At 40.3% G+C, this 21512-nt stretch overlaps 1 protein-coding gene, 2 long non-coding RNA genes and 1 other non-coding gene across 6 annotated transcripts in view; 2 read left to right on the top strand and 2 right to left on the bottom strand.

The window, feature by feature from the left end:
* The window catches only part of LOC105093636 (uncharacterized), a 697614-nt gene extending 690438 nt beyond the window's left edge, over positions 1-7176 (bottom strand). Inside the window, exons 1-2 of one of the 2 annotated variants that reach the window (XR_010377608.1) lie at positions 7048-7176; positions 1358-2410 (exon numbers count right to left, since the gene is read on the bottom strand). This is a non-coding gene — a long non-coding RNA (uncharacterized LOC105093636). The remainder of the gene's footprint in view (positions 1-1357; positions 2411-7047) is intronic. The other variant, XR_010377607.1, reaches the window with a different exon arrangement.
* Positions 7177-7399: 223 nt separating this feature from the next.
* On the top strand, positions 7400-18599 carry LOC105093639 (uncharacterized). Of its 2 annotated transcripts, XR_004141507.2 has the most exons (4): positions 7400-7861; positions 8110-8154; positions 8367-8515; positions 17486-18599. It is a non-coding gene; the product is annotated as an uncharacterized LOC105093639 (long non-coding RNA). The 2 variants fall into 2 exon arrangements; XR_837574.3 differs by lacking the exon at positions 17486-18599 and having other exon boundaries at positions 8367-8601.
* LOC116149002 (small nucleolar RNA SNORA24) lies at positions 7912-8042 on the top strand. Its single transcript, XR_004132648.1, has one exon. It is a non-coding gene; the product is annotated as a small nucleolar RNA SNORA24 (small nucleolar RNA).
* The window catches only part of PRSS12 (serine protease 12), a 61845-nt gene continuing 49155 nt past the window's right edge, over positions 8823-21512 (bottom strand). The window contains exons 11-13 of the mRNA XM_010985520.3: positions 21256-21378; positions 11640-11920; positions 8823-11133 (exon numbers count right to left, since the gene is read on the bottom strand). Of these exons, the coding sequence (XP_010983822.2) occupies positions 10826-11133; positions 11640-11920; positions 21256-21378 (712 nt within the window). The 3' untranslated portion in view covers positions 8823-10825. The remainder of the gene's footprint in view (positions 11134-11639; positions 11921-21255; positions 21379-21512) is intronic.

The following is a 21512-nucleotide window of genomic DNA, read 5'->3' as shown; positions in this document are numbered from 1 at the left end:
CAATTTCCTTCATTTCTACCAGATTTTTCCCATCAGAATACAAACATGCTTCACATGTTGCCATGCTTAAAAAATAATCCACACTTCATCCCACAGCCCTCTGAGATACTGCCCCATTTTTCTTCCCCTTTATAATACCTCAAATGAGTTATCCAAATCCATTGCCACCGACACTTCTCCTTCCATTTTCTCTGAAACAGTTCTAAACAAGGTCCCAAATGACCTCCACACTGCAAATCCAATAGTCATTTCTCAACAACCATCTTACTTGTACCATGAACAGTTCATCTCGCCCTCTTATTTGAAAACCTTTCTTCCTGACTTTCAGGACACAGCACTCCACTGGCTTTCATCCTTGCCTCACTTCTCAACCTCCCTGGCTGGTTCCTGATATTTTTCTTGGTAGATGTTGACAGGCCCAAGGACTGGGTCTTATTTTCAATCTATACTTTGTCTCTTGGCATTAGAATCCTACCTCATGGCTTTAAGTGCCACCATGACAGCTCCCATATTTGTCTCTCCAGCCCAGACCTCTCCCCAGAACTCCATACTCATATAACCAACTCCCTACTTAACAGCTCTACTTGGATGTCTAAAAGACATATCAAACTTAATAGGTACAAAGCTATGTTCTTGAGTACGCCTCCCCACAAAACTCCTACTCCCACAGTCATCTCCCTCTCAGCAAATAATCAAAAAATCGTGAAGCCATTTTCCTCACACCCTATTTCCCTTTCTCTTACATCCTATATCTAATCTGTCACCAAATACTGTCAGCTGTACCATAAAAATATACCCAGAATTGAATCATTTATTTTCTCCACTGGTACCAAGCCAACACCATTCTCTCATCTGTATTACTGCACTAGCTTAAATAATCTACCTGCTCCAATCCTATTCCCACCACTATTCTCTCTTCTCAGTAGGCCTTTGAAAGAACATGCAAATCCAAAGTCATATCATAACATTCTTTTACTCAAAAGTCACCAATGGCTACCAAGCTTACTCAAACAAACAAAATGAAATCTAAAAACTGTACAATGACTTATAAGGCCCTAGGTAGCCTATTACCTTTCTAACTTCACTTCCTACTTGCTTACCCCACTCCAGCCAAACTGATCTCACTTTTGTTCCTTGACTGTACCAAGTATATGAGTTACTGCTTGCTGAATAAAAATGATCCCCAAACGTACTGGCTTAAAACAACCTTATCTCACACACTTTCTGTCGGTCAGGAACCCAGGTATGGCTTAGCTGGATTCTCTGCTTGAGCGTTTCTCAAGACTGCAATCAGCACCTCGGTCTGTAGTCATCTCACAGCTTGGCTTGTTAAAGATTCACTTCCAAGCTTGCTTACCTGGTTGTTGACAGGATTCAGTTCCTCACAGGCTGTTGGTCTGACAGCCTCAGTTCCTTACTGGATGCTGGCCAGAGGCCACTCTCTGTCCCTTGCCACATAGGCCTCTCCAGTATAGCAGCTTGGTTCGTCAAAGCAAGCAAGCCCAAAAGGCAAGAGAAAGAATGGTAGCAAGACACTAGTCAGTCTCTTAAACCTAATCCCAGAAGTGACGTCTCATCACTTTGCCACTCAAAGGAAGGGGATTGCATAAGGGAGGGAGTAACTTAGGGGAGGAACACTAGGAGCCTTGTAAAAGGCTGTCTACCACACCAGGTTTGGTGCAGTCAGGAAGCAGTGGTTGCTTAGAATATTCTTCTTCCAGATACCAGTATGTTTCACTTCCTCATCTTCTTCAATGTCACCTTCTCAGTGAGACCGTTCCTGGGCACTCTTTTTAAAATTACAGTTTCTACCCCCCAGGCACTTCTCATCCCCTACCTTATTTTTCTCCACAGCATTTACTGACTTTAACATACCATACAATTTATTTACTGTGGTTAATTTTTATTTTGTCAACTTAGATAAGCAGGACTACATTTCCACTTTCTCCTGAGTAGTTCCAGGATAGCATGGGCCACAGAGACATTTTGCCTGAGATTTGGAAGGTGGAAGTGGAACAGCATTCTTATACTTTTTATACCAAGATCAGTGGGCACAAGGCAATACTGCAGATCATGCAAACTGTCACCTATTCTGCCAGCTCATCTTGTAGGTGTGGGGTGACAGCCAGGCCCAGACCTTCTTCAACGCCTGCCAGGTCTTCTCTTTAAACTTCAGCAACACTTGGGTCTATGACAAAGGACTGGCTCCTCCTGCAGATCACCTCCACAGTCAAAGTTGAACCCTTGGAACCAGGGAGAAACCAACGCAGATTCCAGTCCATTCTCATGGATCCCAGTTCATCCTTGCAGTTGCCGATTTTCCTGCTTCCTCCAATTGACAATGTGATTTGACCTTCGGCCAGCAGTTCTGCTCCTCTGATAGAACTCTAATACTCACTATGTCTGTTTTCTGCCATGAAAACACAAGCACTGTGAGTAAAACATTTTGTCTGTTTTGTTTACTGCTCTTGTCCCAGCACCAAGAACAGGGCCTGGCATATAGTAAGAATTCATTAAATATTTACTGATGAACAATTTTAAAAACATAAGGCACTAAGAATAAATATCAAAGACGACAAGAAAAGGAAGAGACTAATCACTGATGTTCTAGAAGAAAGATTCCTGTAAAAAAATAAATAAAAACTGAAATGTCTTAATGAGCAGGTAGGAAGAAGGAAGTTTGTAACTGCAACACAACCTCACCCATTTTGATTGAGGCAGTTTTAACTTGTTTCAACAAATATTTACATTCCCCTCTTTAAGAGATGAAGCATAATTTCCCTTCCTTTTTTGTGAGCCGAAATTAGTAACTCACTTCTAACAAGTGATGGCGTATAACTTCTCAGTCTAGGTTATTAAAAAAACATTGGGCCTTTGTTTCTTGGATCACTCACTTTGGGGAAAACCAGCTGCTGTAACTTGAAGATGCTCAAGCAGTCCTATGGAGACCCACAGGATGAGGAGTTGGAGTCTAACAACTACTTAACTTGCCAAGATCGTGAGCCAGCCACCTTGGAAGAGGATCCTACGGCCCCAGTGAGCCTCCTGACTGCAACCTAATGAGATACACAGAGAGCACTAAACTGCTCTTGGATTCCAGTCTGCAGAAATTATATAAGATGATAAACCCTTACTGTCTTAATCCACCATGCCTTAAGCTAATTTGATACATAGCAGTCGATAATAAATACACTGAATAATAAAGAAACACACTAAAAATTGGAAGTGAAGGATTGAAGAAATCAAAAATAACTCCAAGGTTTTGAGCTTTGAATAATTTGGAAAAACTCTGATATAACTGACTGTAAGTGACTTGATTCCATTGTAGTATTGAGGCAAGGGTCATGTCTGCTCAACAAACATTTGCTAGAGTCTTGTAAATGTTAAACTGAAAAAAGTGTTCAGAACTGAAAAGAATATTCTAGTACAGATAGGGGAGAACTTCTTATCTCCTCTCACCTAAACACTACACTTTTATTACAATTTTCTCAGCAGTGGTTATCACATTGCTAGTACACACCAACTGCAAGTTTAAGTACCCTAAGTATTTTAAGATGAAAATAAGCCCACAGGACATTTCCTGATCATATATCCTCCCACTTATCTCAATAGTCACATGAGAGATGTGCAGTTATGTAAATTTTGTTTCCCTGATGATTACCATCGAGTCTATACTAAAACCCTACAAGAAAAAAGGAAATAGAGTAAGGAGAAGTAGCAGAGTTTGAAGAATGAGTTTTTAAGAACAAACTGTTTCAGTTATGTATCAAATGCACAAATGAAATACTGTCCATCATTTTATCAGTCTAACAGCTTCACCTCACATTCTACCTTGAAAATACTTAAACCTTTATTTACAATTTATACTTCTTCTATTACTACATTATTCTAAGCCTTCAAGATTTGGCTTAAACAGTGGTTAAATTCATTAGGTATGATCTCAAATTCCTCCAAACTTAGAAATATGGCCGTCACAGCCACAAATTTCACACTAACAGACAGAAATCATCATTAAAGCACCACTTCTTAAAATGAAAACATAATAGACTGTAAAGGTACGATTGCTTTTATTAAGTTTTACTTTTAAATAGTTTTAGATTTACAGAAAAGTCGCAAAAATGGAACAGGGAGTTCCCACACATCCCTCTTCCAATTTCCCCTATTGTTAACATCTTACAATATCATGTACCTCTGTCACAACTAACAAACCAACACTGGCACACTGCTGTTAACTAAATTCCACACTTTATTCAGATTTCTCTAGTTTTTCATTAAAGTCCTTTTTCTGCCTGAGGATACAGCCAGGATACCACATCACATGCAGTCATTACGTCTCATCTCCTATGCTGTGGCAGTTTCACAGACTTTTGTTTTTCATGACCATGACAGTTTTCCGGACAGGTTAGGAAATTTGTAGAGCGTCCATCAGTTTGATTTTGTCTGATTTTTTCTCATCGTTAGACTGGGGTTAGGGCTTTGAGGAAGAATAACACAGAAGGAGGTGAAGCACTCTTCTCACCGCATCTTATCGGGGTACACACTATCAACACGACTTACCACTCACGCTGGTATTTCTTACCCAGCCCAGGTAGTGCTTGCAAGATTTCTCCAATGGAAAGTTATGCTTTCCCCTCTTGCCTTACCCTACCCTTTGAAAGCAAGTAACTAAGCACAGCCCATATGCAAGACAATGTTGGGGGAGGGAAGAGGGATTAAACTCCACCTCCAGGAAAGAACCGTCTTTTGAAAATAAATATAAAACTTACTCAATTACTGAAAAACATACTGAGTACCTCAAAGCATTTGACAGTGTAATTTAGTGCCCATTTAATGTGAGTCACCCTGCTTAGTTAGGCACCTCAAATAAGCGTTAGACGCAGTCCTCACCACGAGGAGTTTATAATATGATAAAGTACCACAAGAAAAATGCTGGTTAAGTAGTATAGTGTCACAAAAAGGGAGAAATCAAATTCAGTTGGTGTAATGAAAAGTTTCATAGAACAAGAGATATTTAAAAATGCAAAGTATTTAAAGCTGAGTAGGATTCTGACAGATGAAAACAGATGAAAATTCAACATCCACTAATGATAAAAAAAAAAAACTTCTCAACAAAGCGGGTATAGAGGAAATGTACCTCAACATAATGAATACCATGTATGTATATCAAGCCCACAGCTCACATCATACTTAATGGTGGAAAGCTGAAAACTCTTCCTCTAAAATGAGAAACAAGACAACCAATAAACTCATAGTACAATATGCCAGTTATAAAATAAATAAGTCCTGGGGATACAGCGTACAACATAGTGGCTATAGTTAATAATTCTGTATTGCATATTTGAAAACTGCTAAAAACGTAAATCTTAAAAGTTCTCCTAAGAAAAAAAATGTAACTATGTATGAGGATGGAGGTTAACTAGACTTACTATGATGATCATTTCACAATAGTATGAGATCATTATGTTGTACACCTAATATAACTGTTTTGTCAACTTTAGGAAGAAAAATGGGATTGGAAAAAATAGATGGGAAATATGTGGGAAGACATTCAAGATGGAGAAAAGGGCATAAACAAAAATATGAGGGTTCTCGCTCGCTCCCTCTCTTTCATGCAGTGTTTTAGCACTTTAATCCAATGGAAACATTGATTTTAAATCTTCAGTAAATCTTAACAGCTTGGGATAAGTGGCTGGTATGAGCTGCAATTGAGTCCCCCAAAATTTATTATGAAGTCCTAAACCCCAGTACTGACAATATGACTATATTTGGAGACAAGGTCTTTAAAAAGATAATTAAGGTTAAATGAGGTCATTAGGACAGGCTCTAAACTAATATGACTGGTGTCCTTATTAGAAGGTATTAAGATAAAGAAAGACACGGAGGGAAGAGGATGTGAAGAAACAGGGTCATCCACAGGCCAAGGAGAGTTCTCTAAAGAAACAAAACTATAGGCAGCTTGATCTTAGACTTCTAATCTTCAGAACAGTGAGAAAATAAATTTGTTGTCTAAGCCAGTCACTCTGTGGTATTTTGTATACCAGCCTCAGCAAAATAACACAGATGGTCAGTTAGAGATTCTAAATAAAATCTAATTTGGCAAAACTTCTCACAGTGATTTGGTATTTAAGCCTTGTTACTGAATAGTCCTTTCCATTCACTAGTTAGATGAAGACAGTGAAGTAAGGTGAAGTAAGAAAAAGTAAGATATGGTAAGATAAGGTCAGCCTTAGAAAAAGCTTTAATGCTATCAAATTAAAATTTGTCCCACAAACTTGTCCATTCCAACCCTAACCATAACAGCAACTTTTGCCCTTACTAATTAAATTCTTTCCACCAGAAAAGTATGTAGTGATTCTATGAAGCTTCGTGGATCTCTACTGTAGCACTTTATTCACCAGACCTCTTGAAAACATTACCCCTTACAACTGCTGCAACGTAGTGCCCCAAATGGTCCACTAAATAAAAGTGTTACCCACATCCTCTTTTTTTGTTTTCACACCGGAGGAAAATAAAATGGTAAAGTAAAAAATAAAAGAAGTGGCATTTAATGAGCACATGCCTAAGGCTAAAAATGTTCCTACACATCTGTAATTCCCCTTCACAAGCGGCAGCGCTACCATTTCTTTAACTGCACTCTGAGAAACGCACGGCAGGGGAGGTAAGAGCAGGCAGGCGCTGGCTTTCAAGAGCCGACGGAAGCTCAGGAGCGGCTACCCGCCGACCACAAACTGGGATCACAGGGCAACACGGAAAAGCGTACAGACGCACGGAAATGGGTCTCCCACACACTCGTCGGGTCTAACATCCTTTTTCCTTTTCCTATTCTTGTGTTTACAAAAGTCGGCGAGGCTTTCCCTAAGAGACTAGACTCCCCCAAACCAAAAATAAACAAAAAAAATAAAATAAAACAAAAACTGACTGCAGACCATTGGACACCTGCGCTTCAGAACAGCAATTTCAAGGGAAGACGAAGGATACGGAGTTTTTTAGCAGAGAGGCAAAAAAAAAAAAACCAAAAAACAGCTAGTTCCATATAAATTAACCTACCAAAAGGGTAAGAAGCAGAGAACTATCGAACCTGGTGTTTCGGTAACAATGGTGACCTCTAAGGTAACTACCCCGAAGTAAACAGGAAACAGCACACCCGTTCCACTTTCTTCAGTCAGCGGGCGCCCGCCCTCGTGAGGATTTCCTGGTCTCGCGAGAACTTTCTGGCGGCTCTGTGTGCGCATGCGTCGGAATCGGAGGCCAGGTGAGCAGCACAGATCAAGAGGATAGGCGGGGGAGGTGAAGAGGCGGAGGAAGGGGCGGGGCCACCAGGAAGGCAGTGGCCCACAGATGTGGGTGGGACGCGGCGGGCTTGGGGTTGGGGAGGCGGGGCGGAGAGAGAAAGCGCGTTGGCCGCGCTCCTCGCGGCGCTTCCCCGGAATAGCGTCATCAGCTCTATAAGAGAGCGTGTGCAGAAGGGCTCGGTCTTTTACATCCGGAGAGCGTCTAGTTTAGGTTAAGGTACGCGTTCTTGTTTTGTGCGCTAAAATACTTGGGACGGAACTTTTTGTCTTAGTTTAAGATGCAGGAGATTCAGCAATCTTGTAGTGGTAGGTCGAGGTCAGTTTTGGAAAGCCTGAGTAGACTGAGACGTCCCTTAGTTCGCTCGGCAGCCACGTGCAGCCCGGGGAGCTGAGTCGGAAGCCTAGCGCGCGTGGGCCGTGGGCCCTCGGGCAAGGGTTAAATGCAGCTGATGCCTCTGGTGTAGAAGTCGTTAGCTCTGCTGTCGGTGTCATGTGACCATCTTGAATCTCCTCCGCCACTATTTAATAGTAACACCGTGCCCTGATGACCCGCCAGTTTGATCCAGGTGGTGAGTAGTATCTGCATTTGTGCTTGCTGATAGTTCCTGGGATTATGGATCTCCATGTGTCTTTGGGACCTGTCAGCTGTGGCAGTCTCCCTTCCTAGCCATGGAAGAGCATATTCTTGTTTATTGGCAAAGCTGTCACCATTTAATTGGTATCAGATTCTGACTTGCACAAGTAACATTCTTCACTTCTAAAACCTGGAGGTTGCTGGATTATTGGGCATACATCTAACTTGTTCACATGTTTCTAGGAACCTGAACTAATTGTTCCTGTGAGAGATGGAAGACATAACAAGGTACGTTCCCTTTTTATTTTTTTCTGTTCATATTTCTTAGCTAACCTGAAACCCGTAGTGCTAAGGATTTGAAAGGCCAAAATTGGCCCATTTTGTAATTTGAAAGAGTAAATGTCCAACTAAATAGAAGGTAACTGAAATAGCTGCTAAGATCTCAGCACCGTGAGTTAAGTACACAAAACAGTTTTACAAAGCTGGTTTTTCTTTTGCAGGTATCAAGAAATCCAAAACAGCATGGGTGAAGTCTTATTTAGCATCCTGCGGTGCACTGCCAAACGATTTTAAATCTCAGCAGCTTGGGGATCAAGTGTGGCGAGTAATGTTCTGGAAACTATTTTCAGTATAGTCCTGAATATTATTTGTAAGTAATATGGTATTTAAAGTGTAGAATAAATGAGTGCTTCCTTGTCATAACTAAATAAAAAAATGCTTGATTTGTACAGATAATCAGTATTCCCTGACTGAATGATTAATAAGTGCAAAGATAGTTAGAAATAGTGGACAGACTACCTTCTGTTCTACTCTGGAAGTAGCATGAATATTGTAAGGTATTTCAGCATTAGGGGAAAACACTTACACATAAAAACCTTACCCCTAAGGGAGAGAGCACAGTGATTTTATACCACACAGACAATTAAGGGAACTATGCAAGGTGAAAAGCTATGCATTTTATTTACACAAATGTTCACTGAACACTAGTATCTTTAAAAGTCACACTTAAATATTTCACAAGAAAAAATTGGCTATAATGAAGGCATATTTTACGGACCAGTATTCTACTTTAAGGTTGAGCAAACTGCAGGCTGCCTGTTAATTACCTGTCCTTTAAGTTTGCCAATCTTGGGTCTAGTTAACATTTCAGTATGAACATTGCCTATACCAGCACTGTAATTTAATTAGAAGGGTGGCCCATGAGAAAGACTCAATAAAATAAATTTTCTCACTTGTATTGCACGTTTTTCCCAAGCTCTTGTGCAAGTGTGCACCCCTCAATAAGTCTAGATGCAAATTCTTAAAGTTTATCCTTAATCAGATTCATGAGCTTTTACAAACATTTTCATGCTATTTTACCTGGCATAGTATTGCAGTTCTGTAACAGGTAACCTATAAAGCACTTTTAGGTTAGCACCAGTTTTTTATAAAGCTATAAATTTACAAAAAGGACACAATTTGCAGAAAGGAAAGAGGTGAAGTTCCTCCATGGTGGATTAGCCATTTAAGAGGATTGTGTAACCCGTCTTAATGTTAGTTTGCACTCACCTCTTCACCTATTTTTACGCATCTATAATTTGGATATACAAAAATTGTTTGAAATTATCTGGGATTTTGGGACGGACATAAGATACTAGCAATCATTCTCACCTCTGAGGAGGATTACTCAAGTATCCCAAGGGGCTTATCTTCTATATTTGGGCAGACTGCACTGCTACCAAGAATGGCCCTGTAGAGGTGCACAATTTCCCTTAGGACAGAACTGTTGTGAGGGAGTTGGGGGAACACCGCTGTCGGCATTGGGGCTCCTTCCTGTTCCGGAGTTTGGATTCAAAGCCTTCCATCAGCTGCCTCACCTTGACCTCTTAAGCTTTTGCAAACCAGGGGTAGTATAAAATCTTGGCAAATTGTCAATGAGGTACATAGCCACCCAATGCATTGCCTAGCGCATTATATGAATTAAGTTATTTTAGAGCTTTCCCCACTATCCAGGCAGGTAAAACATTTTTAAAGGTGTATTTTTATTAGATGGGACTGTACCAGAATAGTCTTGGGAAATCTGCAGGTTGAAGTCAGTTACCCGAAAGTTGCAATAGATGGCACTCTTATATCATAGTCTGGAAAATGGCAGCTGCTAAGGAAATACTTGCTTTACGAAGCTATAAAATTTGAAGTGATTAAAAGTAATCAGCAAATGATGCTGGCAAATAAGGTGGGTAAGTTAGGCTGTGTATTTAACAACTTGAAGGCATTATTCTTTTATCTTGTTACCAGAATTTTTCTAAATTTTACCAGCAACATAGAAGGTGGCTAGAATGTTCTGTTTGCTATAGTGCTTGGTACAAGGGTTTCATTCAGGAATGTTTTGTGACACTGATCCTGTTCTAGTCTAGGTTTATAATGGAATTCCTTTACCTTTTTGGCCCTTGATTTCCTCACTTCACAAAGGCTAGAGAAACCCAGTGTGTAGATTTCTTGTCAGCCTCTTAAAAAAAAAACTGAGCTCAAAAATTAAACAGGAAAACAGTCCCTCTTATTTTGAGTGTAGTAAGAGTATTTTTTTAATCAAATGTGAGCTCTTAATATGAATATATATCGATTCCATTATGAAGGAGTTCTCAATTCACAGATGTAAAAACAGCCTTACTGTACAATCAGTATACAATAATGTGTGGGAGATGCTGAGAAAGAGACAGAGACAAGACTCAAATGAGAATAATGGGTTTAGTCTCCTTTGAAACTAATTTGTGTAGGCAACAATGCTACTTTCAGGGTAATTGGTACTACACTGAGGTATCTGTAACCAAAATGTTCACAAATTCTCAAAAGCAGCAAAGGGTACATAACTTATCACAACACAGACATGGAGCTCAGTTCCCATTAGTTGGTATCTCTGACTGCTAATGTTGAAAACTCTCCAACAGACTCTTCAAATATTACTGAGGTTTCCTTGAAGGATTTACAGTTTGGTGACACTTTTTATCCAAGGTACAAAGGCTGACACTTTTGTGTAAACACCAGGGGAGTCCTTGACTCCACAGCCATACCCCCAGGAGGTCACCCCATACACAACCCAGCTCTCTCCTGAACGTTCACACATGAGTGGTCCTCCGCTGTCTCCCTGGCAGCTGTCCACGCGTTTGTGTTCATGGAGGTTTCCAGCACAGAGCATCCTTCCTGTGAACCGGCCCTTATAACGGTGTGCGCAAAACCTCTTCGGAAGTAAGGGGATGGCTGCTTGTTGTAGAGTTCTTGAGTAGGCTCGTCCTATACAGACACAATAAAGTGAATCAGATTCCAGCTGAAGTTGCCTGACACACATGAGCTGAACACTATACTCCTGCTCAGGGATGGTGGGGGGTTGTGAAGGAGAAAACCCAAGTGGGTTGGATTCCTCCACTTAAACCTCAGCAGCTCTGCTTTTGTCTATTCATTATTTAGGAATTCTCCATAAGATTTAGTTCGATAAAGAGCTCCATTACCAAAAAACCCAAAGCTCCTTTGTTGGGATAGCTACATCAAAGTCATCTGGGAAACCTTTTTAAAATGTGACAGCCAGGCTGCTGGTAGGGGTAGGGCCTGAGTTCTAATGGGAACCACAGTACCCTCAGGATACAAATCCAAATTCCATGTATGCATCTCACTAGGCAGAATTTCCAAACTAAGCCTAAATCCCTTTAAGATTTTGCTATCCATTGGACACCCAAATATGTGGATAACCCAGGACACTGAAAGGTGCCCAGATCTTTGTTCCTTTGTGTTATTTATGTTACCTGTGTCTCCCCATCCTGTTATGTAACAATTGGAGGCTGTTTTCTGTGGCCTCTCTCTCCAGAGTGGCAAACAGGCCGGCAAAACGTGGCTGCTGAACCTGGCACACTGCTCTTCTGGTCCTTGCAATCTAACCAGGGCGATGTCGTAGTCACTGCTGTCCGGTCGATACGCCCGGTGAATCACAATCTGCTGAACTCCGATCTCTTCTTCAAACTCCTCTGGCACCAGAGTATGATAATCCCCAACCCGGACAGCATAGTTCCTAGTGCTGTTGCCGTACCTGAGGGGCAGAGAGAGCAAACGGGAGGCTTGTTTCAGAGGCTGAAAATCGGTCACTGTCAGCCAGGAAGGTTAACAGAGATACTTGGAAGGCTCTCTTCCAAATCATTAACCCCTTTTATAAGTTTAACCTTTCTTTCCATTTCTCTGCTCTCGGCCTCATCCTCTAAACCCACTGTCATCTTTTTTTCCTTCATTTCACTAATCCAGGTTACCTACTGTCTAATTCTTTTCTGAGAAGCAGCAAATGTGGAAAATGAATGAAAAGTAAAGGGTAATCATTAACCTGTCATTTCCCCACCATGAAAAAGGATCAAAACAGGAACAAATACAGGGCAAAATTACCCTGTATTTGCTGTCGTCATTTTTCTGTCATTTCCAAGGTTGTTAGTTCATCATGAAGTTCCATGAGGGCAGAAACCACGTCTGATCTAACTGTATCCCCCACAAAGCACTTAGCACAATCCACCTGACTCCCCTTTCCTGTGAACTGAATGCAAACCAAAACTCTATCTTCAGGGAAACATATATTCCCAATGTGTTTTCATCCCTTAAATCTTCGTTGGGACATCACCTCCACGAGCCCTACTTTGACACTCATTTGAAATTGCGACCCACCCTTGTTTATCCTACCATTCCCCAGTATTCCCAATATCCTTAATCTGATCTACTTTAACTTTTTTTTAAAACACTACTTTCTAACAAACTACCTAACTTACTATTTATTGTATTTCTTGTTCTTAAATACCTAGAATGGTGATGCCAGTTACGCAGGAATGCAGCACACATTTGTTGATTTAGTGAATGAATGAATGGATGAATGTATATTTTTAATGTATGTGTCTTTTCTCCATGGGAACTATTCAATTAAAATAGCAACACAATATTTACTTAACTGAGAGTTCTCAGCCAGTTTTTCAACCAATATACCTTGATTCTGATACATCTGCCTAGAGCAGTTTCTCAACCTCAGTACTACTGACATCAGAAACCAGATTACTCTTGGTGGTAGGGGACTGTCTGGTGCACTGCAGGATGTTTAGAAGCATCCCTGGCCTCTATCCACTAGATGCCAGTAGCGTGCACACTCGCATATACACACACACACCCCAAACATGTCTCCAGACATTGACAGATGTCCCGTAGGATGCAAATTGTCCCCAGCTGAGAACCACCAACCTAGAATGCATAATGCAGCCCACCTCCTGATCACTTCCTCTTTCTCCCTGAAGAGTACAGCCCCTTGCTAAGGGAGCAAGCCCATTCTACCACTACTTAAAACATTCTCAATGACTTAATTCCCAACACTTCTCCCTTTCAGCTCCCTAACTTCCTGAGCTACAGGGAGTGTATTCATTCAGCCCCCCACCTAGAGCTAATATTCAGCAAATACTACAAATCTATAAAGTCTCAATTTCAAGCATCTCAAACTTGACTGACTACCTCTTATCTTTACAGTTTTCAACTCTACGGTTCTTCAGCCTCATTGGACTTCAGTCTTTCCACCCCACCAGTTGTTCCATTTCAATCTCACTCTCACACCCTTCTTACCAGGCTTGGAGTCCACAATCACTGTTTTGCAAACACTTAGTCCTTCCTTTTATCTGCCAAAACTCCGACTCTGTTTTCATCAACTCACCACCTACTTTCTGCTAGCATCCGACTGTTGAAAGGGACAAACATACATGTAACAGCTCTCATCTTAATTTTTTTTTAATCAAAACTTCAGTGTCTTCTACTGGATATAAGGCCTGTACTTGAATGTGAATTTAGAGAAGTGGTATTCAAAAGCTGAAATTTTCTAGTGACTGCCTAGTCTAAATAAAACCTTTCATTTACTCCTATAATATTACTGGAAGTTGTAAGTTCTAACAGCCCTATGTGGGGCTCTGGCAACACTGCAACATAAAAAGTGATTTTCTTAACTACACACAGTTTTGAATACTCAGTATGAAAAAAGAATATAAAATATATTTTATAGATAACTAAACAGATAAGAATATCAAATACCTCAATTTCTATATTATATTTTGCAATGATAATATTTTGGATATACTGAGTTAAATATATCATTAAAATTAATTTCATCCATTTAGTTTTTTTTATCTTTTAAGGTAGCTACTAGAAAATTTACAGTTAACATACATGATTTGTATTTGTGGCTCACATCATATTTCTACTAGACAGCACTGGCCTAGAGAAATAGTTTGGCATTAGCTGGGCATCCTATTTTATTATGTTTCTTTAATGCAGACTCTTAGATTGCTTATAACTAAGCTTGAGTTATGAGACGTTCCCTTTATATGTTAACTTTTTATATCCTTGGAGATATTACATTACTGTTTAGCTAAAAAAAAAAAGGTTTATTGCAAAAATATTTTCCATTCTTTGAAAAAGCTGTGACATTTAGCTAAAATAATCCTTGCATCTAAACTGGCTGTATAAATATTTCCTACATTATCTAAATATTGGGTCTTTAGCCAGTGAACAAAGAAATAGGACGTTACCACAGCAATGAAATTTATTTTCTTAAATATGCCAGTTTTAAAGTCTTGGACAATCTTGCCTTAATATGTCACTTCATGCTTGGATTACTGTAACAGTCTGCTCAATGGCCTTGCTTCTTCAAGGTTTAACTTTTTCAAGCCATCCTTAAAGTTTGAACTCCTTAAATGATATACAAATCCATCGAAGAATGGCCCTTGTCCACCTCTCTGATACCACCCTGGTCTCTGTGCTCCTGTCATTTTATGTCATTTTAGTGGCTTGAAGAAGTGTCTCACAAACCTGTCCTTATTCAAACTATTGGCAGTATTACCACCCCCTTCCTAATCTGGCAAAAACTGATTTTATTTTTTAAGTCTCTTTGATCTCCTGGGAGGCTCTTCCTGCCGTGCCTGAACACTGGCCAGTCCTTCTTTTGGACACTCCCAGTAGCACCGTCATAGCATTTATAAAAGTTTCTAGGACTTGTTAAGATGTCAGGTCTCCCCACTTAAATGCTCCTCCAGTGTAAGGACTGTGTTGTCCTCACTTTTGTATCCTCAGCACCAAGCAAACTGCTTGGCACAGAGAAAGCTCCTAAGGAATGTATATTAGATGACTTCTTTTGGAAGACATGTATGTCCACATACATACACTCTCATCCCTAACTTAACTAAAAGACACTTCCTCACCAAGTTATAACAACACCATCACAAAAGTTTGTATTTAAAAAAAAAAAAAAAGTCCCCATAGAGATCTAACGTTCTCAACAATGCTGGCTGTTCATCAGAATCACCTGTACTACTTTTAAGGGTACAAATGTCCAAGCCACACAAACTCTGAGAGTATTAAATTAATAGGGCTGACGTAGGGCCATAGGTGATTCAAATTCACAGTCAAGCTTGAGAACCACTGAACCAAAGACTCAAAGGCACGGGCATAACTCCTGCCCCGTCATGCCTGGAATTTCACAGGGTGAAGTGAGCATCCTGAGAGACTACAAATAGATTGTAAAAATGCAAACACCATACACATTCCATACATATACTGCATTCTCAGATCAAGCAGATTTCAGCAGTTATTTTTTTAGTATACCCCCATATTAATATGCCCACCAATCAGAAGTTGATATTAAACTGAGAATAAAAGTAAAATATTTGCCTGACAAGAAAGAAAAATGCACCATTCTTGTCAAATGAACTTCCTTATTAGTATCTAGACTTTTAAAGTTGTCCGGAGTTAAGGAAATGGACCAGCTAAACCTAAGCAGTGATTCCCACAATCCTTTCACTCCAGTTGTTCTCAGACTAGATTTACGCTTGGAATTTGAAGAGCAAGACAGGATGAGTTTGCTAACCAAGTATTTGTCTTCTAGTGTCACCTCTCCTAGTGGGTGTGATTATTCACTTCAAGGATAAGACTTTGGGTGAGGTTCCCCGTATGGCTGTGGACTTGAAAGCACTTACTAAGGTTCTAGGGTTCTCAGGAAAACATATCAAGGAATCCTCTTTTTCAATGTATTTTAGGGTCTTTCTAGTTGAGCTTGTGTTGTTTTGATAGCCTTTATTATATTCAAAAATTCTTCTAAAACAAACATTTCAGGTTCTGGCTGACATACCATTCAGTTGTTTGCTTTGCTGAAATGCCTTCAACTCCCCCTCAGATAAAAATTGGATGAAATTCCCAGACAAGGTTGAGCAAGGAGGATTTGAGACACATCAGTTAGTAAAATCCACTATCCTAACTTCTCTGAGAGTTTAGAGTTAAAATAAACAACAACAAAACATTTCTAGAATTAAAAATAGAAGAGTTAATTCAGGTGCAGGGTCATTATCTCTATATGATTTCTCTACATAGATTCATCTCTACAAAAAGACAGTATTTTACATCAGCCAGTGCACATCTGCTACAACTAGAATCTGTTTTTCTCTGTTGCCTGGATGAAACTCAAAAAGCAGTTGACTGAAATTGCTTGTGTAAGTGGTTCCAGTTGCTTAGGGAGCAGTGACCTCTGCAGAACCTTGCACTGTACATTATATATATGTAGTGTGTGTTCGGGAAATGATTTTAGCATGAGTGGTGTCATGATGCATAAATCACCGAAGACCATGTTCCGAAGAACTCTACCATCTACCAGGTCATGGTGCAACATATGTAGATTACCTGGCACATTTTGTTCTTAAAAAGTAAGTCCCATTACCTCTGTGGCTCATCCTTCTAATTATAATGTCTAATAATCTAGATATTTCCAATTTTAAGAGGAACAGTCTCTGACAATTTCCAGCTGCTCTGGTGTTTCTAGGCTAAAAGTCAAAAAGATAAAATTAGGTAAAACTATATTCTTGACCAAATTTGCAGAAGAATTACAGAAATAAAAGAGTCCTTGTTTCAGGTACATTATGCCCTCCAAAATGGTGTTTGTTATTAGAATAAGCAATTAAAAGAAATTAGTTTAACATTCAGGAATTTTTCTGTGAATTATATTGCCCTACCACCATAGAGAGAGGGTCATTTTATGGTACTTGTAGTCATGATTTAGAGTAGAAAATAGCCAAAGTGAGCAATTTATATTGTGCAAGATTTACAGAGCAACTACAAAAAAAAAATTTTATCCAAGTTTCCACCTCAAATTGCCAGTGAGATATTGTATTCCAAAGTCTGTATTACATTAACACTAAGAAAAATGTGAAAAATGAGGGAGAAGGCCTTTAAATGGTGATTCACCAACTACCTCTACCTCTACCATTTCCTGGAGAATATATTCCCACTTTCTTTGACAACTAGTCTGCCAATGTTATGGTAAATGGAAAGCCAGAGAACCCAGGCTTATGGGACACAGCTGGACAAGAAGACAATGACTGACTGTGTCCCTTCTCCTACCCACAGATGTTTTCTTAACTTGCTTTTCTCTTCTGGGTCCTACAACATTTGAAAATGGTTATGCAGAGTGGTATCCTGAAGTGTGACACCACTGTCCCAACACTCCTATCATCCTGGTGGGGATGAAGCCTGAATTTAGGGATGCTAAAAGCACGACTGAGAAACTGAAGGAGAAGAAACTAACCCCATCACCTACCCGCAGGGTTCAGCCATGGCCAAAGAGATCGGTGCTGTAAAAAAACCTGGAGGGCTCGGCACTCATGCAGCGAGGCCTCAAGACAGTGTTTGATGAAGCTTTCGAGAGGTTTGCTGCCCACCTCCCGTCAAGAAGAGGAAGAGAAAATGCCTGCTATTGTAAATGTCTGGTCCCCTCTCCTGCCCTGCCCTATCCCCTGGGAACCTCTGTAGGCTTTGCTCCAACAGTGGAGCCTTTACACTCAATGCCAAGTTTTTGTTACAGATTAGTTTTTCCATAAAACCGTTTTGAACCAATCAGTCATTTTTAGGTTTTGTTTGTTTAATGTGTAATAGTTCAAACTTTCACATTCTATTAAAGTTTAGCCCTAAAGTTAAAAAAAAAAAAAGTTGGCATAAAAGAATGCTTTGGACACCTCAGAGTATATGAAAGCTATGAACATAGAGCTGGATTCCTAGAACTCCGTGAGCCTTCCAATAAAGTACCCTCATCCTAGAAAGAGAGTACTCTATAGACGATGACTGTAACAAGACAGTGGGTGTGACCAACTGTGTTCTGATCTCATCCTCCCCAGGCTGTCATACCTACATTATTCTGATAGGATTACATAAAAGAGTGACTACTCTACAAAGGGAAAACAAATAAACCTAAAAAATTGTTATCCCACAGACTAAAATAACACAGAGGGTGACAGGAATCTACACCTTATTATTCAGAAATGGCTGTTCAGGAGGACTGGTCTGTATCATCGCTGCAAGAATTAGGCACCAAAGCAATCCCGATGAACAAGAAACTATTGTATGCATTGAAGTCCAGTAGTTAAAGCAGTAGACATACAATTAGAAAGAAAAAGGGAGTGAGAGAGCTAATTTCAAAATATGAAATCTAAATCCCCTACCAGTGGGCCTTAAGTTAGACTCCCGAGAAATCTAAAAGAAAGGTAACCTCTCAGAACCTGACTTCACTGCTTCTGCACTACAGTGTCTACAGTTCCAGAGGAAATCTATCTAGTTTTGCAAATTCCAGAGTTTCTGATGATTGATTAAAGGAGGGTTGTTTTAATCTAAAGTCCCTGAACCCAGAAGACAAAATTTGGAGCTTGTTCTAATCACTGGTAACTAACTGTCTTTATGGCTTTCAATAAACTTACTGCAATAAAGATGTGAGTTGTAGCCTCCTTAGGCACTTCAAAACAAGTCTATGAAATCTGGTAAAGGTTACAGACTAAGTCAGATGGATATGTAACATACCTGGAAAACAATTATCTCCCTACTCACATTAAAAAAGTCTCGCACTCTATCCAAAGCACACCAAAACGCTGCATATCATCATCTGCTCTCTGCTTTTTAATCAACTGTCTGTATTTTGTACTGTGCAGACAATGGTAAGAAATTCAGAATGACATATGGAAGGAGTTATCTGTTGAGCTAGGTTTCAAATACCACCATCCTCTGCAGAGTTCAACATTCTTAAATATATCCACTATCTGGCAACTGAGCCCGCACTCTAATCATGCAGCAACCATTTAGGAGGGTCTACTATGTGCCAAGTAAGATACTAGACACTTGGTTTGCAAACACAAATGAGACGATTACTGACTTTAAGCAATAATCTAGAAGGAGCTGGACAAGGGAGAAATAATGACATGTAAACAAGCAAACCCAAAAATGCACCTTTAAAAAAAAAAAAAGACCTTAACTCAAAAGTCAGATCAAAGTTTTCAACCTCAAGTGGAGTTCTTGGGCAATTTCCTTACTTTAATACTTTAAGCCTTGAACCCCTAAGTCTCTAACTTTTAGAAGGGAAAGAATTACTCGAAAGACAAGGAGTCTTGAACAAGAGGAAGATAATCTAAATTGAATGTACTGAATTATTTCACAAAAATTCTAAGCCCAAGACAGGCTTCTGTTTCTCTGCAGTTTCCTACCTTATTCTTACCCACTAGTAGGTGGAATAAAATCATCCTGCATTCCCTATCTTTGCTAATAGTAATATTTGATTCCTTTTTTTGAACCCCAACATTTGTTTTGAATGTTACAGTTTATAAAATACTTCCACATACTTTGCAAATCATTTGTTCCTCTCTGTGGAACATTATTGCCTTCACTCTACCAATGAGAAAGCTGAGGCTCCAAGATGTTAAAATAACTTCCACAAAGTTAAACAATTACCAGTTGGAGGAACTAGCACTGCAACCTTGGTCTTGATGGCCGGATCCAAGGCTCTGGTTACCCAGTACCAAGTCCTATGATTTCTATCAGTGTCTCTCCCTTCCTTCCCTCCTTCTCTTTTCTACCTTTCATCATTATTGCAACAGCCTTATACCCAATCTCCCTCCTATTCCTCCCACAGTGAGTCTTAATTGCTTGGTAACGTGGATCACTTTGAGTCGCTCCAGGAAAAGGCATATAAGCATGCATGCAAATATTTTTCATATAATTTGAAGCTCGTTCACAGACCCCTAAATTAATGACCTTGCTTTCCCCCCTCAGATCTATCCCCTACATCTCCAAATGACTCATCTCCTAAAACTCCTCTTTGATCATAGGTCAAGGCTCAAAAACCTTTAGTGGTTTCCCAAGGCCTAGGAAAGGAAACAAAGATTCACTACCCTGGCATTCCAGATCTCTCCTTTCCTCTTTAGTGCAAGTCCACTACACAAATTCCAGGTCCACTGTCCTAACTAATACCTGCCATCCCTCAACTACGCTTCATGCTTCCTCACCACGTGCTCAACATTACACGTTATCTACATGCAGCCTCTCTGCCTGAACAGACCCCATAACAGAGCCCACTCTTCCTCCCACATATAGCAGCCCATTCCATCTTTGAACTGTCCCAATGCTAAAGAAATAAAAAGTAAACAACAGACTTCTTTCCTATGTTAAAACAAAAATTATCGTCCCATTAGCATCTGTGGTATTTGAAGCAACAGGTAGTGAATTTAATCTGGTTCCACACAATCTCTCCTTTCTGCTTGCCTTCCTTGGTGCATCTCGTCACTTTTTCATGGACGGCACCCAGAATGGAGCACAGTTCTCTCCATTTGATAGATAGCTTCAATAATTATCAATATTTCCCAAGCACTGGTATATATTTTTAAATTCAAGCTGAGGAAGTGGCCATTAGCCAGGGCCCACAAAAAATGACAGTACAGGAGAAAGGACAGCAGATTCTAGAGCAGATGATGCCACTAGGAGCTGTGTAACTGACACACTTTCTCTGCGTGGCATCCCCTCTGAACCAGGAAGACTTCAGACTGGACTAATAAAATGTTTGGGGCAAACGGAAATACTCAAGATGCAACCTGACTCTCTAGAAGGTATGAACAGAGAAATCTAAAACATCAAGAAGATTTAAAGGATGCAAAACTCAAATCAAAACACTAAAAATCAAAACACTAAAATTCAACTCCCGATTCTTCAGCATTCATAATCAAATCACCTGAGGTCTCTTCTGATTCTGGGAGGAGGTGATTTCATCCTCAGATATGCTCTTGGGAGGAAGCACTAACATAGCCTCTCCTCCAAAAACCTATCTTCTCTTCTCCCTAAATCTAGACTTTGCTTTAACACCAGGGTCCCAAGTGGCCTCCCGAGAGCTCTCGTGGCTCCTTCTGTTCCCTCCCTCATTCCCACAGTGTGGCCGGCACAGACAGAAAAGCCTATAGCCTGGCTTTGACACCCCAAGTGTCTATCATGCTGGAGCGCAGGAAGGGGCTGGAAGAACTGGTAAATAAGAGCCAAACTGAGTCGTCTGGAAAGGTGGGCACGTACCTCTTGAAGCAGTGTGCTGCCGTAAGGACCCAGCAGCTACTCAGGAGCGTGGCCCCGCAGAGCAGCCTGCCATCTGCATGGGATGACCTCAGCCGCAGGGACACTTGCCAAGGCCAACCACCCCTAAGCCAAAAGGAAGCCACACATCAGTAAAAGGCAGAAAAGCATCCACTAAAACAATGACTCGGAAGGCTTGCAGGTGAGAGGAAAGGCGTATAAAAAGAACTCAAGGGTGCAGGACCCCTTCCTGCTTTGAG

The sequence above is a fragment of the Camelus dromedarius genome, chromosome 1 (genome assembly GCF_036321535.1).
Source record: "Camelus dromedarius isolate mCamDro1 chromosome 1, mCamDro1.pat, whole genome shotgun sequence".
In the NCBI taxonomy this organism is placed as follows: Eukaryota; Metazoa; Chordata; class Mammalia; order Artiodactyla; family Camelidae; genus Camelus; species Camelus dromedarius.
This window is presented reverse-complemented; position numbering and strand designations above follow the sequence as displayed.